At 36.2% G+C, this 16575-nt stretch overlaps 1 protein-coding gene across 17 annotated transcripts in view; it reads right to left on the bottom strand.

Moving 5' to 3' along the window:
• NAV3 (neuron navigator 3) overlaps positions 1–16575 on the bottom strand; it is a 503615-nt gene that overhangs the window by 30169 nt on the left and 456871 nt on the right. For all 17 annotated transcript variants that reach the window (XM_064419581.1, XM_064419580.1, XM_064419582.1 and 14 more), the window contains 4 exons: positions 16345–16533; positions 13902–13954; positions 9284–9307; positions 6919–6996 (listed from right to left, as the gene is read on the bottom strand). In XM_064419581.1, the coding sequence (XP_064275651.1) occupies positions 6919–6996; positions 9284–9307; positions 13902–13954; positions 16345–16533 (344 nt within the window). The remainder of the gene's footprint in view (positions 1–6918; positions 6997–9283; positions 9308–13901; positions 13955–16344; positions 16534–16575) is intronic.

Below are 16575 nucleotides of genomic sequence, written 5' to 3'. Positions count from 1 at the left end.
TATTTAGGTATCTTGAAAGCCTCTTATTTTATTCTTATTAAACTTACTAAAAGTTTACTCCTTGTAAACTACACTATTAGTATACTTAGATATACAATTACTTACGGGTGTAGTGGTCAATGGACCTGCAGATGCTTTCTGCATCTGCAGAGATATCCTGGGGATAACTCTTGTGATAAAGGACACATACCACAAGGACTAACTCCAGGTAAACATAAGACTAGACAAATATACAATCCCTTAATTAGTTATTGTTTATATTTCTCTTTTAACTTTTATAACTTAGGCTACATTCTTGAAGTTATAATCTTTGATAAAATGAACCTGGGAACCTGTCAATCAATACTACATCCTTTGGTTGTTTTTATTACTCTATTTCTCTGAGAAAATACAAATAACTGGCTTTTAACTTTATTAATTAGCTACATATTAAAAATATCCAGATTAATCTATGGTGTTTTATTTCCAAAGATGATGACCACAGACCCAGAACACTATCAGAGACAAAATAGATGCACTACGACAGAATTTTAGCCAAACGTCTCATCATTAGTTTTTTTTAACAGGAAACTGATGGAGCTCACTGTTCCCTGCCTCATAAAAAAACTATGGCTTGGCTCATGGCCCATGGTTCTGTTTTACTCTGAGAATTACAGTGGGGACTGAGGGCTTGAAAGAGGAATAATTTGTTTAATTATGCATTGCTTCTGTCCTTTTCTAGAAATTAGACTTAATAACCACAGTACTTTGGTACCAAACTATGCATAGTTGTGTGAAGTATTTTCCTATTCCACAGCTACAACTTCATCCTGTATTGAACATGAATAAACAACAAAGCAGTTATAGGAAAAATTAAGTACTAAAAAGCAGCATTAAAAATGTTATCAAAGGTCACTGAAACAGTTATTTTCTGACAGCCTTTAGAGAAAGACAGCCATGTCACAAGGGTTCTTACTAAACTTCAGCCAGTGACAGAGAACATTACCTTCCTTTTGCATTACCAAACTTTTTGCATCATAAATGTAATTGGATCAAGATGATGATTTTTTTTCTTACTCATTTAAAATAAAGGCTATTAGATCTTGATTTCCTAACAATAAAGAAATGTAATTCAAAGTCCCGTTGACCAAAAGAATGCAAGGTAATGAACAATGCAATTAAAAGGTTTTCAAGAAGAAAACCTTTTAATTGCATTGTTCATTACTTTAAATGTTTATTACAAGATAGCACTCTTCTACTGAAGTATTGATTTTATATTCAGAGTAATAAACTGTTCTGTCTTTCTCTGTGGTAGCTAATATTCATTTATTCAGCTGTCTAGGAGCTCAGACTTGAAAACTTAAGCAGATTTTCCCTACAGAAATACTATACAACAAAATAAGAAAATTTAGTTTGACAAAGGCTAAATTATTAGTATATTTATATGTGTGTTGAAGTATACATAAAACATAGGTATATGTACTTATTTCCATTTGAGATCAGGTTTCACATTTAAACAGTTAAATGCAGAACAATTCAGAAAACAATTAAAGCAAAGAGAAAGAAGTGTCTGTGTCTTTAATGATGTTCATCAGAAACTAAAAATTCTAATTAGAAACTTTTTTTTACACTTAAAAATTTAGTAATTTATTCTGATTGGGTTGCTAATCCTCATTTTCTCAGGATGATTTAATTTATCTAAAAGTTTCCATTCTTTCATTCTTGTAAAAATATTTATGAATTGCTTTGTTTGGTTATTTAATATACAGGCAGTCTCTCACACCTTAGAAATCTCTGTGTTAGATTCAGAAGTTTAATTCACGGCATACAACATATCATTGCAATACTTCAAAGAGTAGCATGAATATTACATGTGCTTTATATAATGCTAGTCCTAAAGTAAAAATATGTCTTCAAAACTGAATGCAATATTTGTCCTTGAAAAAAGACATCCTGGAATTAGAGTTAAGTAACTGGGAATTACTTGACGTATGCCTGCAGCAAAATATATCCATCATTAACATGACATACATATTAGATACATAGATATACAGCTCTTAATCTGTAAATATCCTTCATGTATGAATTAATTTTGACTTCTGTCAACATGCGAAATGCCCACTGGACATAGTCAAAGAAATGTATGCTTAGGGAATGACTTCAGTGCTAAAATGATAGATTTGTTTTTAAACATTTCCTTAGCAAACTATCCCAGCCAGGCAAACCCCAAATATCTCAGCTCTCAGGTTTACAGCCTATCCTGAACATGACATTGACATATGAAACATCTGTCTTCCAACACACCTTGGGATTTGACCTTCATTTGGATTTATAAAACAAAGGTAAATAAATAAAGTTCCTCCCACCTGACATGGCTGAATGGAAGGAGGCGTGAAAGGCCAGAAGAGATCGGGCTGATTGCAAGCAGCAGCCGTGGATCTGGTGACCTTTTCTGTTTGCTGCCTGCTAGCACCTTGTTGCTTGGCTGTAGGATAGCGGTTCAGAGCTGGCCAAACAAAAGCATTAGCCAGCAAACCCCCTCTGCTTTCCACTGGCATCCTGGCTCTACTGCAGTTTGCAAGCATGCACCCTTCAGCTTTATACAGTACAAAGCTTTGATCAAAGTCCCTCTGAACAGGCTTGGTCAGGCTGCTCGCTGGAATTTGAGCCCTTGTCAGTCACATTCGGAGTCTGCTGGTTGGACATTTTCTCCACTGAAAACAGGCTCTTTCTGAATCAGTATTGAGATTTACCCTTCAGCCACACTGAGACAGATGCCAGGGGTAAAGCAAGAATCTCAGAGAAAATCTGTAAATTAAGCATCCAAACAACAGCTGGACCCAGCTTGAATTTAATCATATGCAGGCAAAACACTTTGGCCCTTTGGGGTTAATCAAATGAAATAAACTGCTGAAGTCAAGAAGAGTACTTGAGTCCAGCCGACAAAAACTGAACAACAAATCAAACCAAATAAGAAAATTTTTAGCAGAGTTTTCAATAATGCCTGAGAAATGCTGTAACTTTCAATTGACAGATTTTGGTATAAAACAATGTATCAAGCAAAGGCTTCACTAAATAGGTCAAATTTCAACTTGCCAGTCTTTTAATGACTTATATACTAATTTCACCAACAGTCTTCCGTGGAGAAGCAAAGAAAGGCACAAATAGTGTTGAAATGAACTGAATAAGATGCTCATTTTTTTCACTCGTGTACAGTAATTTTACTCAGTTCTACAAAGAGAAACGCTAGCAAGAAATTCACATTGAGATGGAACTTTGAAGGAACAACATTTCTTGTTTTCCTTCTCCAGATCACAGCAAGGCAAAAAGTGCTGTCTATTTTCAGACAGTGAAGGTATGGAAATTAGGAGGAGCTCAGGACTAACACTAAGGACTAACGCTAAGAGCAATGCATTTGTAGCACAAGCATCAAAGCGTCAGAAAGGACTGAGCATTTTTCTGGTTAGCAAAAGCACCACAAAAGATAGCCTGTTCATACAGTTCTCTGTCTGCCAGAGATGGATGTCTTGACAGAGAAGACAGGCAGTGATCAAACTTTTCTGAATTAAACTTAATGTTCATTCAAATTTTAGCCTTACTGATGAACAAACATGACTCAAAATGAGGGTCACAGTAGTATTATCCATGTAGAGATTTGATTTCTTCTCTGAGAATAAATTGCAGATTTTGTGATTAGGAATCTAATTCTCCTTTAAAAGGCAGTGACTGGCGAATTATGTCTCTTAGACTACAAAATAAATGATAAATGAATACACAAAAGGAATGCATTGCTAAGGCAGTACAAGTTCATGAAATATAGTAAGCCATCTAGTTCTTCTGGAAGTTTGCCAAGTTAAATCAATTGTTTGTTAATATCTCTCAGAATTTTTATGAAAAATATTTAATATCTAGCATTTAAACATCAATTCTGTAAGTATCTACATTTCAGTGGTTCTATCACAATTAAATAGTTGAATATACTCTCCGCTTTCAACCTGGATTTTATTTCTGATGTTCAAGAGATACTCTGTAGAATTTCTTCTCATAAAGTGCTTGAAGGACTGACAGAAGGAGTGCTAAAACATTTAAGCAGTCTCTTTTGATTGTTTGGATTCATGCGGAGGTGTTGTTTTAATACTTTACAAGTTCTGTACCAGAAACAGCAGAAAATGAATTCAAGACCAGGTTTATTGTGAAATACTTCTCAATTTTTTGGTTTTGTAAAGTATGTATCTCATGATTACATCCTGCCAAAAGTAATTATTCCCGATATCTAGTAATCTCTACTTTTCTTTAAAGATGGTATTCATTGTGAATATAATTTTGCTCATGCCTAGGGATTTTGAAGCCTCTACATTTCGTGCTCCTGAAAAATTTAATTTTGAAGGAATTTCTACATGTTGGGAATTTGGCAAGAGGAAAGATTTCTCTTGTATCATTTAAAAAATGCATGTGCAAAATGGATCAGCCTTAGGGTTGCTCCATAGGTTTAGAGTTTAAAGATTATCTCCATGGAGATGGATTAGAAGGTGTGTAAAACTCAAAAGAACACTATTAAATTAACCAAATGTGGTACTTCTGGATAGGAAAAACAGATGTCTATGCATATATTGTTAGCCATCCTATTGAAAATGTTGTGCTTACAGTTAGATCCACAGAAAAGCATTCTTGCTAGCTGCTCAGAAGCCCAAAGACAGCATATAGGAACAGATTCCCAACAGTCCAGTCCGATTTATACAGATCAACCCAAATTTATTTCTTACCCATGCAGCTGATTTAGTTTGAGTAAAAACCAAGCCAAAATACCTATTTTTAACTTGATTCAGTTTCTTTGAATTATGGACCAAATTTAATTATAGCATGGAGCTGGCTTTGACAATTTGTCTAGAATAAGTAATGTTATTAGAAAACATTCTGTATGGTATTTATTTAATAGAAAGTCATATATGCCAGAGGTATAGTGAAGGACTTCTAAATAAGACTGAGGAGAGATTGGACACAGTTTGTCCAAACAAACAAAACAATGGCTTCATTTCCTCAGCTGCAGAGAATGCTCTGGCATTATTGTATTTGTTGCTGTATTATAGACTATAGCATTTCTGAGTTGACTGGAAAGTGACGGAGACTGAATAATCTTTCACCTCTCCCTTTCAACATAGCAGTTAGAAAAAATATACTGGTGTTTTCTGTTCTGAGCCAGTGGAAGGAGGGAAGAGAAAACTGTTTTTCTACCTGAAGAGTAAAGAGAGGAGTGGTATCAGGGGCCTGAGTCATCATCTGGAACAGGCACTGAGCACAAGCCCACCAAAGGCAAACAGTTTAGTTTGATTGATATGACAATTTCTGATACATGATATTCTATTTAGAATCATGAAAAGGTTTGGTTTGAGAGGGACCTTTAATGATCATCTAGTCCAACTTCTAACTATGGGCAGACATCTTTCACTAAACCAGGGGCTTGCTGGAATCAAGGTAACTCCTCTGGATAACACCAGGCACTCAGAGTAGATGTGGGCATGTCTGTGATTGTGCTACGTCACAAGCCCAGCCAGGGATCACCTTCCTGTGCTTCCCACTTCCAAGCAGAGCTGCTGCACCTCTGCATTTACTGTGGAAAGTAAAGGGCCCTGCAGAGAACAACAGACTCACTAGCAAACACACCTACCCAAAGCATGCTATTTTAGCTCTTCTCTCCTCTCAGTGTGGGCTTTAGTTTGTTGCTTTCAGGATAGGTGAATGAAGAACTGCCCAAACTGGTAAAGATGAAAGTTAGTGTCTAAAACACGTGAACTTAGGAACCCCATACCCAATACAGATATGCTGGCTATTCTAGCTATACATTCTCAAATGAAAAACCCAACCCAGAATCCAGATTTTGAATTTACAAACATTGCAATGTCCCGTATCATCTGATTCACTAGTTCATTCCCAGTACTCAGAGGAGTCTGGTAACCTACACTGCTACAAATGCACAAATACCCACAGGTGCTCTGCTGTCATCTGAACAGAGAAGAAAGTTCTAAGCATAGCTTCTTCACATTTTCATGTGTGGAAGCCACACATGAACAAGCAGCTTTCACAGAGCTAGCGATTATTTTCTCTCAACATGAAATAATTTATTTAAAATCAGCAGTTATTTATAAATATAAATATTCAGGATACCTACACTACAAAGAAAAGCATGGACTGCCCAAGATATCAGGAAAGTGCTTTCTTAAGCTGCAAAACGATACATTCTTCTAACTGCATCTCAGATTTCCCTCACAGTAGTAACGATAATTATAGTCTGAACTGCATTTAAAAATCACAATACTACATTGTTCAGTAACTTCATCTGAAACCACATCAACCAGACAGGATTGTAGCTCGCTTTCTGTATCTGGCATTATTTTCAGATGACACGTTCCATAACTCATATAACCAATATATGTCAATTGGAAGGACCGCCAGGAAGCCCTCTGTGAAATAGCCCAGTTTTAATTAGTTATATATCAGTACTGCTTTTGTAGCATATAAATCCTATATACACTTGTACACTGTGCTTCCCTTCACACCTGACTGCATTTTGCAGGGTTTTTCTTTGTGAAATGAAACTCAAATGAATTCTATTAGAATATACAAATCATGCTTTTCTTTGGTTGTGTCTCCTTACTTTTGGCCATTTCTTATAATTGATTCTGAGAAAAGGGTGAAATTGAACAGGACAGGACTGTCACATTCAAAGTGTGGAAACTCTCCATTTCCACTGTCTACTTTCTATTTCCACAAGATTAGTTTTTCTTGAAGCTGGGACAATATAGAAATTCAATGAAGTCATTAACTTGAAAATAAAACCCCTAAATAAATAAACAGTAAATGTGTCCAAGTCTATGTGTTGAGTAAGAGCAATTGATAATGTATTCATTGATATTACTTATCATCACAAGCAAAAATACTTACATTTGCTGAAAGCTGAGAAGTAAGGGTAGCAACTTTCTCCTGCGATGCAACCAACTCTCTCCGTAGTTTCTGAATTTGCTAGAGAAACAACAGACTGCTGTCAGTATTTCAGCAATGTTTTTGTTGCAGTTATTTTGTATGTTTTCTTGAGAGACAACCAATAGGTTTACAATGTCTTAGCTTCAGATTTTAATCTCAAAACTATCCAGGAATACAAATTATTACAAGTTTTATTTCAGTGTTGCTCCAACTATTTTCTAGCACTTAACCGGTGTATCAGTCAGGATTCCAGTTAAGGGAGCACACATGGGCAAATGTTTAATTACTTTGTATGTATAATCCTTTTTTGCAAGGGAAATGTCATGGGTTTTTACCAAGTCCCACAAGTCCCAAACATATGCTTAGTGCAATCAAGGAGAGCCATCCTGGATGCGGCCTGAGGTTTTGAAACACGAGTGCATTTGGGTGAGGCTCGCTATGCCTGACTGTAGACATGATGCAACCAACATATGTTGAAAGTCTACATTAAACTAAGACAATGTGAAAAATGTACTCTCATGCTGCCTAATATGAAGAAGGCTTTGACGGCTACCTCAGACACAATTTTTTTTCTTTATGCATGTCTAAAATTAGTTGTCTTTTTTTCTCTAACACATGCTTCCTACAGTCCCTGAAATTCAAACATGCAACCTCTTTAAATCTTATATAGTATTCAAAAACTTGCTTGCCAACTTAAAAAAAATAAATGTAGCTTTAAATGTGCTTGTTGACATGAAAATAAACTCAAGACTCTTTTATCCTTCAATGAAAAACAGAATCCTTAAGAACAATATCTGTTTCCATTTCAGCTGGAGTAGATACCTAACAGGAAGCTTGCACATAATTTTGAGCTCATTTAACCCTATTTGAGATCTTACAGAGACTTCTGGACACTCTACTGAAATCAAGCACAGCATGGAGTTTCACTTTGAAGAGCTTTTCATATTCAGCCATAAATTATTCCAGACAAGAGAAGCAAAATGGGTAAAACCAGCCTAGGAAAGGGAACATTTACAGTCACTAGTAAAGACCACTGCAGTACTTTAGTTTTATGACTCCCATGAAAACCAACAAGAAATATTGCACAAGCAACACGAACATGTTCCTGTACTTCTGTAACACAAAAATAGCTCAGTCATTTGCACTAGCTCAGTGAAACAGCGGCAGATTATCGAGCTGTTCTCCATCCTGGACTGACCCTTTTATTTTTCCAAGTTTTCTCTTTGGTTTTTAAATGCAATTATTTGACATTCCAGCTTAAGCTACACTTTCATCATATTCTTGCAAATTCACAAAGGTAGGTCTCATGAAGTGCTGTTCAACATCTTCTGTAAGAGCATCTCAAGCAGACCCAGATACTGAGAAAACATTATGTAGAAATACACAGGAAATAAATGTTGTTTAATTATTATATTCAGACCTACATAAAGGCAATAAAATAAGGAACTGGAATTTACACTACTGAGCTATAACATGCCTCTTTAGCTCCTTTGTTTTAACCTAAAGAGATGTGAGCTTAGACTAAATTATATTGAAATATACTGCAGCAAGGAGGGAAGGATATGTTTATTTGTTCAATTTCCTCAAAATATCTTTTTGTTGACTTTTTCTTTGATTAGAAGAGTAAAAATAGGAGCAGTATAAATGCAGGAGTTGGAAGGCATGTAGCTCTGTGAAGTGGAAATGCACCCTTTGGTGCTGTATTTTATTGCAGCTAGTCTTTGGTGCCCTTTTAATACAACCAGGACTTCATTTTGAGAAAGGCTGTAATTATATCCAGCTGCTGACCCAGGCTTGTCACCCATTCTTATACACTGTGAGGAGAAAGAAGCTATTTTCCATGTCAAATTTGATTTATATCTGAAATCAATCTGCATTGCTCTGAAATCCATCAAAGTGGTCAGTTTCAGAAATTTAATATAATTCAAAATGTGAGGGAGAGAAGTTCAAAGCGATCATTTGAAGTATTTTTCCTCCTGAAAGGCAGCACCTTACCTTGAATTGCACAATCCCTTAGATCCTGCACAGAGTGGTATTAAATCTGAAATCAGACCTATCAACTCCTCCACTCAACACCCAGTTCTCATTGATTCTTTTCATCTTTTCAGAATGACAGCCAGGAGGCTTTCTTCAGCACAATGCTGAGAAAACACCTTCTAGTACAATAAAAGCTACACCAGGTTTCCACCAATACTTCTTAAAAGGTGATGCAAAGACACAGGGTGTATTTTCCCCACCAACTATGCAGTTTAGCCAAAGCAGGTAAACAATAAACTATAAAATAATGTCAGGCAATACAGAAGTGTAAAAATGAAGAAGTTCTTACCTCTGAATGTGCCTTTTCTTCTGCCTGGAAGAAAACGAAGAAGAAATGGCTTAGAAACAGTGTGCAACATAATTGGGGTAATAGAACGTAAAAGCCAGCCAGAGTGAAGTGAAATGAATAGCTTCACGCATCCATTACATTTAAGGAAGGTATCCAGTAAAAATAATAAATGGAACTCTTTTCAACTTGCTTGGCAAAGTTCCAGCTGAAACCCCAAAGAGCTTGCCAGAGTACTGACAAAATGAAATGGTGGAGAAAGGGAGAGCAGGATCAGAACTGCAGAAACTGCAGCTACATTTCTGAGATACAAACAAAAATTTACTATGTTCTCACTCTATGGGCCTTAGACTGACACAAAAAAAACATTTATGCTGCAATGATTATTAGGGCTCCTGGATTTATATTTGTTTTACTGCATACCAAGACATGTTCCTAATATAATAAGTAATCTCTGATAAGAGAAGTTGACAACATACCTGTAAAACATACATTGGGAAAGGGGAGGGGAATTTGCATTTCAATGTAATTTCTTCCATACAGAGTACTGACCAAAACATTAAGGGCTATCAAGGCATGTTAAAGTTTTCAATTAAACTTGCTAATATTATTTAATAATTTAAGTATTTGCCATCTTGCAATGTATTGTGTCATATATTGAAACTTTTTGCTCAGCAGCCTTTTTCCACAGGCTAAGAGACTAAACCACTGCAAGGCAAACCTTTGAAAGTCATTCAGTTTCTAAGCATTGGATCAGTCCTATTCAGGAGACATTTGGTGGACAGATAAATCTTGCTTCAGGGCGATTCTAATGGAAAAGAATGGCATGCCACGAGAAAGGAACCCTTTCATAACATAAAATAAGAATCAGTTAATGTACTGGAAATCAACTCATGGTATGAAGTGGCCCACATTCAGAGAAGCAGTCTACATTATCTGGAAGAGAAGTAAGCAGTAGAAGGAAAATGTAGAGCAACTATCTATAAATAACATTAGAAACACTAAGAAAACCCAAGACAAGGGTTCTTCAAAAGTTCTCTGGTATTGGACTATTTTATTCTGTGTTATCAAAGATTAGTATAGCTGACTTTGAGCCTCTTTTAGGCACTAATTTTGGGCTGTTAGGATTTTAATGATTTGTAATAAAAATTATTTTTTTGCTTTACCTTGCGTAAAGGGAGAAGACTTCTGGAGAATTCCTCTTTCCATATATGCTTATCTGTTAGCAGTGACTAACAGACTGTGATGCTATGATGTTTGCCTTGGCAACACGTAGAAATGCTTTTGGCTGAAACTACTCTAATACCTGACACATCACTACGTGAGAATGATTTAGCATAAAGATTTTTTTTCCCATCATAGATGTGACACACTAACTTTCTGATCAATGTTTACAAAAAAAGAGATCTCCCTACAGCAAAAAATATTCTATTCCCATTATTGTTACATCAAATATGTAGTGCATGGAGGGTCACAAAGGGATTGAGGTGGCAATGTCCTCTTATGATTTCTTCTGTGACAACAAAAGCAAAAAATTAGGATTGGTGACTTTTTCCTAGAACTGCCATGTGGGGACATGGTCCTTGTCCTTGGAGCACCAAACCTGCTGATGAAGGCACTGCTACATGTCCTTACCACACAACTCCCCAATGCACAAGGAAGTGTTGCCTCTCCCCAAGTTCAGAGAGGTGGCTCTCACAAGTCAGATTTTGTGGGCAGTAAAGGAAGTAAATGAATGAGAAAGCCCAGGATTTTGGACATCCTACCAGCTTAAACAAAAATAGAATCTGACAACCAAATGCATCTTGGTAGTTTTTACTTGCTCACACCATGGTAACCCAGGAGTCAGCTCCAATAGGCTCTAAAAGGAAAAAATTCTTTTTCTCACTCTACTTCTGCATTATATGCATGCATCCCATCCTGGCAAGGATTATTTTTCTTTTTTTTAAGTCTTAGAATATTAAGGTACAAATGACATAGAACTCCTCCGAGCATGGCCTAGCACAATCAGTGTAGCCTAGGGAGTCAAAGTGTAGCTAATGCTGAGAGCCAGTGTGGGAAATTGGCAGTTAACTAAATATGGGAAAATTTAAGTGTTTCACCTACTGAGCAGGAGGAGACTGAAACAGGAGACAACCTATCATAATTTTTTCAATTACTCACAGGTCTAAATGAATTGAAACTGCCAAAACTGAATCAATTTACTACATCTGCTCACATGGTATATTCTTCTGTGAAACAAAATGGTTGTCTCTGTACATGCATATCTCTACAAGCTAGATTTCCAGTCTCTGCAAGTCAAGTCCTGAAAACCCAAATGCAAGTCAAGAAGAAAGCCAATATATACAGAAAAGAGTAGTGAAAGCAGAACTTCTGCGTCACTGGACTTATTCAATGGCAGAAAATAATGAAATGTCTCTTCTGAGTCTCATATCCTAATTCTCAAAGAAACAATCTTCAGAGACTGATTTGAAGATTTTCAAATATCCTCTGGTAATTATACATGAAGGTCTTGATCTTCATTTAGTACTTTGATTGAATTTCTCGAGTGATTAGGTCACAGAAAACACTAGCACTAAAGCTTGAGACAGTGCTTGAGAAATCTAATAAATACATTTAATTGACATAACCCTGTGAAGCTATCCCATTGCTCTCCACTCAACTGATGTGATAGTGAGTGTTAAACTTTCCAGGTTCCTACTCCACTTGTGCATCACCTTTTGATTAACTGCTGAGAAGTTTAAACCATTTTCAAAGAGGGCTCAAGCAGAAGAAATTTAAGTCAAAAATCATCGCTAAAAGTCAGTCCTAGTAATTATTTTATACCAATTTATTTCTGGACCTTTTCAGTTTTTTCTGCAGTTTCCATTATCTTGCCTACATATTCCATTGCTTAAGGACTGGGGCTCAGCTGCAATGTGAATTCACAGTCAGAAGATATTTATAGTATGAACCTGGGTAAACAGCTTAAAGTTTATTTTTCAGGGAAAATACCACTCTTTAATATCATGGGATTTAGTTAATATTTCCAAGATACTCTGTTGAAATATAAAAGGTTATATAAATAGTAAGTATTAGTAAATTCTTGCCACATTACACAGTATCAGAACACAGATATTTCAGAGTTACTTACTGGGTGCTGAAAGCATCCTGTATCACTTTGTAGCTTGATTTTTTTCATCTATCAGTTTCATAACATTCTTCTATAATTTGACATCAAAGCTTGAATTATAATTTTTGACACACCTTCCCACGCAAACTGATTATAGTGTCTCATAGACAAGGAAATAGTTCTAAAGATTTTTTCAACCACCAAAACATAAGTGAGAAGCTTAACTCTGAATCTAAGTCATGCCTCACATGTGCCCAGCCTGCATATACATTCTACACCTCCCCTCTCCTGCTTCCAAATAATTCAGGACTGGTCTGGACTGGAATGACTTGCAACTTGCAGTTTTAAGCCTGTAAAAACCTAAGGCAAGTGTACTTGATGTTTTAGATATTCCCTTGAAAGAACCTTTTTGTGATTAAACAGAGCTAGGAGAGGCACCATTGTGCACAGATGCAACATGAGTTGCTAAACTTGAGTTAAACTTAAACGAACTTGAGTTTAGCACTGAGACAGAGCTACCAGTGCTACAAATGCATTGAACTGCAGGAGCTTGGCACTCCTAGGCAAGAGCTGCTGCTGGCTCTGGGTAGAGGAGTCCATCTCTGGAATGTCAGCTGACACTATTCAACAGCTGGACATATGGAGAGGACACACACTATTCATGAGTGCATGGGGTGAAAGCAGGTGAGTGGGCTGCTCTCCTGTGAAAAGGGAGCATGTAGGTGTACTTCATGAGGAAGTTACAAAGCAACTGCTGTGTATCAGCAAGGGAATGTCCAAACATGTTCAACTGCTCCCTATGGATGATTTCTTATTAGTAGAACAACCAAAGCTATAAATGATGCAAAATATATAAAAAATCCCCCATAAGATTAAAAAAAAAAAAAAAACAAACCAAACAAATCAAACAATAAAATACAGGAAAAAAAAATCAATCCCAGAATAACTTCTGGAGATAGAAACAGATATTACTCAATCTAATTAACTTAACTAATAAAGATTAAAGTTTTAGAAAGTTATTCTCTTCTCTTTGTAAATAACATCTAAATGCTGCCACTTGCAAGAAAAATCAGTAGACAATTAAACTCCAAATTACATCTCCTTTACACTACAGCAATCATGTAGTTTTCAAGAAGTTTACCTCAAACAAGGCCAGGGTAGAAACAATTTTCTAAGTTATGCACTAGCTGAAGGTAAGCAAAATGACTCAAAATGGTCAACTACAATAGCATAAGGGCCCCCATAAGAGAGATACTCTTAGACTTTCACCTTTTTTTTAACTTTCAAAATGTATACTGGGTGATTTTAAACATTAATTCGCAATTCACATAAAAAGGTGAACATAACGTTTTCTAAAATAGTATGTAGTAGTACAAAGCTGAAAACGAACATTCCTATTTTATTGTAGCAAAATTCTAATTCTCCTAGATCTCAAAGTATTGAAATTTTCACAAACAATGAAAAAGAACAGAGGCAGGCAGAACTTTTTTCTAAAATATCAATACTCACCGTAGAGTAGAGGGAGGATGTGCTGGAGACAAGTGATAATGAGGACCCATGTACTTTAAGAAAAGGAAAATAACATGAAATATTGCTGAAAGCATAAAACTTCCCCCATGTAGCTCAATAAGTGAACAAATTTTTAAAATGAGAACCAATTTTCTACAAAGAGCAATTATGAGCTATCAGTATAGAATAGCTATTGATAGATCTCCCTGCATTTAGAAAGACTGGCCTACACAGAAAAACATTTTCCTATATATGGGGCAGGTGAATGAGTCAATGACGTTTTATATTACTATCAGCAAACCAAGCATCAATTTTGTTGCTTTGACAAGAAATCACTTGATAAATACACTCTTCAGAGAAACCAGAAATCGAGCTGTTTATACACCTCTCCTAAGTTCACCAAAAGATTTTAGTAAGAGACTACACTTTGGAAAACAATTCACATTCTGTGGGGTGAGGTCCCAAGCTTTCTTCAGAAAGGCTGACCTGTGTAGTTGTAGTCCATGGGAAGGGTTAACTGCGAGAGGGAGTGAAATATTTCCCTTAATCCTCAGTGGAGTCAGCCTCAAGAGAACTGAGTGAATGTTGCAGGGCTGCACTTTAAGAAATGGGGCTCCTGTACTACATGGAAATGGCAACTGAAGACTAAAACTAAAAAAAACAAGCCCTTTTTTTGCTTCTGATTACTCTCCTGAGGAAGGATATACCCACAGATAACTTCAAGGAAGATAATTTATTTCATTACATCTTTTTATTTTTGTTTTACAAGATTTTTTAAAAAATATTTATCATTTGCTGGGGTTTAATTAAAAGAAAAAAAGTACTTTGCTTTAATAGCTACCTGTCTGCAAAAAAACAGACATTAAAAGAATACTTGGATTAGCCAAATGGACTTTAAATGTAGTTTTGTATTTATAGAAATGTGGTACACTGACCATTGAAATGGAGTAGCTTCCAATGTATGTTTGATTTTCAGTCTCTGGTTTAAATGTCTGAGCTAAACTGCCATTCTGCACTCATGCACTGTGGCTCTATGCATTACCTCACTTGTTTCACGTTAACCTTCCTCAGAGCTCCTATCTTAAAATACATTTGACCTTCTAACAGCATCGTTTCATGTTAATCTCTAATGATCGTAAACTGCTGAAAACTGTTTATTGCTGCTGCATTGACTTTAATTTACTCAGTTTGATCATAGTTATCCACTCCAGCTGGATATGAAACAGAACCAATGAAACAGCTTTCATCAAACCCACTGGTGGCCCATTACTGAAATTCTACATTTAACACCTCTTTTTCTATGCATTAATTGCTTTGTTTTCTCTATTATTCTTCCAGTGTTTCCTTTGATAATTCTGTTCCTCAGCAAAGGGTCTGTAGTCAGCTCTGTCCTTGAATTATGTGATACTCTTTTGTGCAGTCAGCCATCCTCTCTGTGCTGACAACTCACAGCTTGAGTTGTCCTGCACCCTGCTGCTAGTATTACATACCCAGATGTCTGCCTGATATATCATCTAAAATACAGTAAAATGAATCAAAAAAGTAGAAGCATTATTTGTCTGTTGTTTTATCTAGGACTTTTTTCTCCCTTTTATCTCATGACTATGACCTTTGGGGCTAAGGCAAGACCTTTTTAATTTGATTTACATTGTCATCATTTAGCAGTAAACAAGATGAGTGTTACAGAATGAATTGCATAAAATTTCAGTTGTCTTTTTTGTTTAATTAAAGCATTTAAGGACTTTACACTCATGGGAATTTTGCAAATAATCAGATTTACCAGAAATGTTAGTCAGAAGAAAATGTTACAGTGGATTTAATCAGGTTCTCTGTGGATGAAAAAAGAGCAAAACCCAAAACCAAACAAAAAAAATATTCACCAAGATCCATATGTTGCAGACAGCATTAAAGAAAGCAGACAGTAATAATCTGCATAAAGTAGTGAGGTCAGTTTAAATTACAGAATTTCAATAAAGAAATTCACATGGTGTTTGCTGCAGGAGGCTGTAGAAAAGTGGGAAGTTTAAATTACTTCAAAAAAAGGGAGATGTTAAGCAGCACTGGTGTTTAGGGGGAAAAAAAGGAAGCACAGAAATAGGACTAAGAAAGCAGAGAAACACAGTAGTCAAGGTATGTTCAGACATTTCAGATTTAGAGGAAAAAAGAATAATTTTCCAAGAATGGCTTCCTTTCCTCCAAAATTTCTCATAGAGGATTTGTACATGTATGAGGTACATACAGCATTGCTTATTACTGGGTGAAAGTAATACCTTCCATGTTTCAGGATAAGAAAGGCTTGTGAGTCCAACTCAACAGGATCAATAAAAACTTCTCAAAATCATTTAAGTTTCTGTGGTGCAGAAGAAATATTTTAAAATTTTACTATGCTTTGGACATCTATTTTGGGACACGTTTGCCAATATAAGTAGTTACTCAGCCTTACCTTCTTCCATGCTGTCCCTGAATGAACCGGAATGACTGATTGCTCGTGGTCTCTCTTCTAAGGAAGTAGCACTGCCACACAGCTGGGAGTCATCGTAGAGATCAAAGGAAGTGTCTTGTGCAGGGATGCTGTTTGAGCGCATCATGCTGGGTCCAGGAAGGTTAAATTGTGATAGGTTGGTTGGACTCACTGGAATAAAAAGCTTTATTAATGAAGCACGTTTCCATTAAG

The sequence above is a fragment of the Passer domesticus genome, chromosome 5 (assembly GCF_036417665.1).
Source record: "Passer domesticus isolate bPasDom1 chromosome 5, bPasDom1.hap1, whole genome shotgun sequence".
Taxonomy (NCBI): Eukaryota; Metazoa; Chordata; class Aves; order Passeriformes; family Passeridae; genus Passer; species Passer domesticus.
The sequence above is the reverse complement of the archived record's forward strand: the minus strand, read 5'-3'. Positions and strand labels throughout refer to the sequence as shown.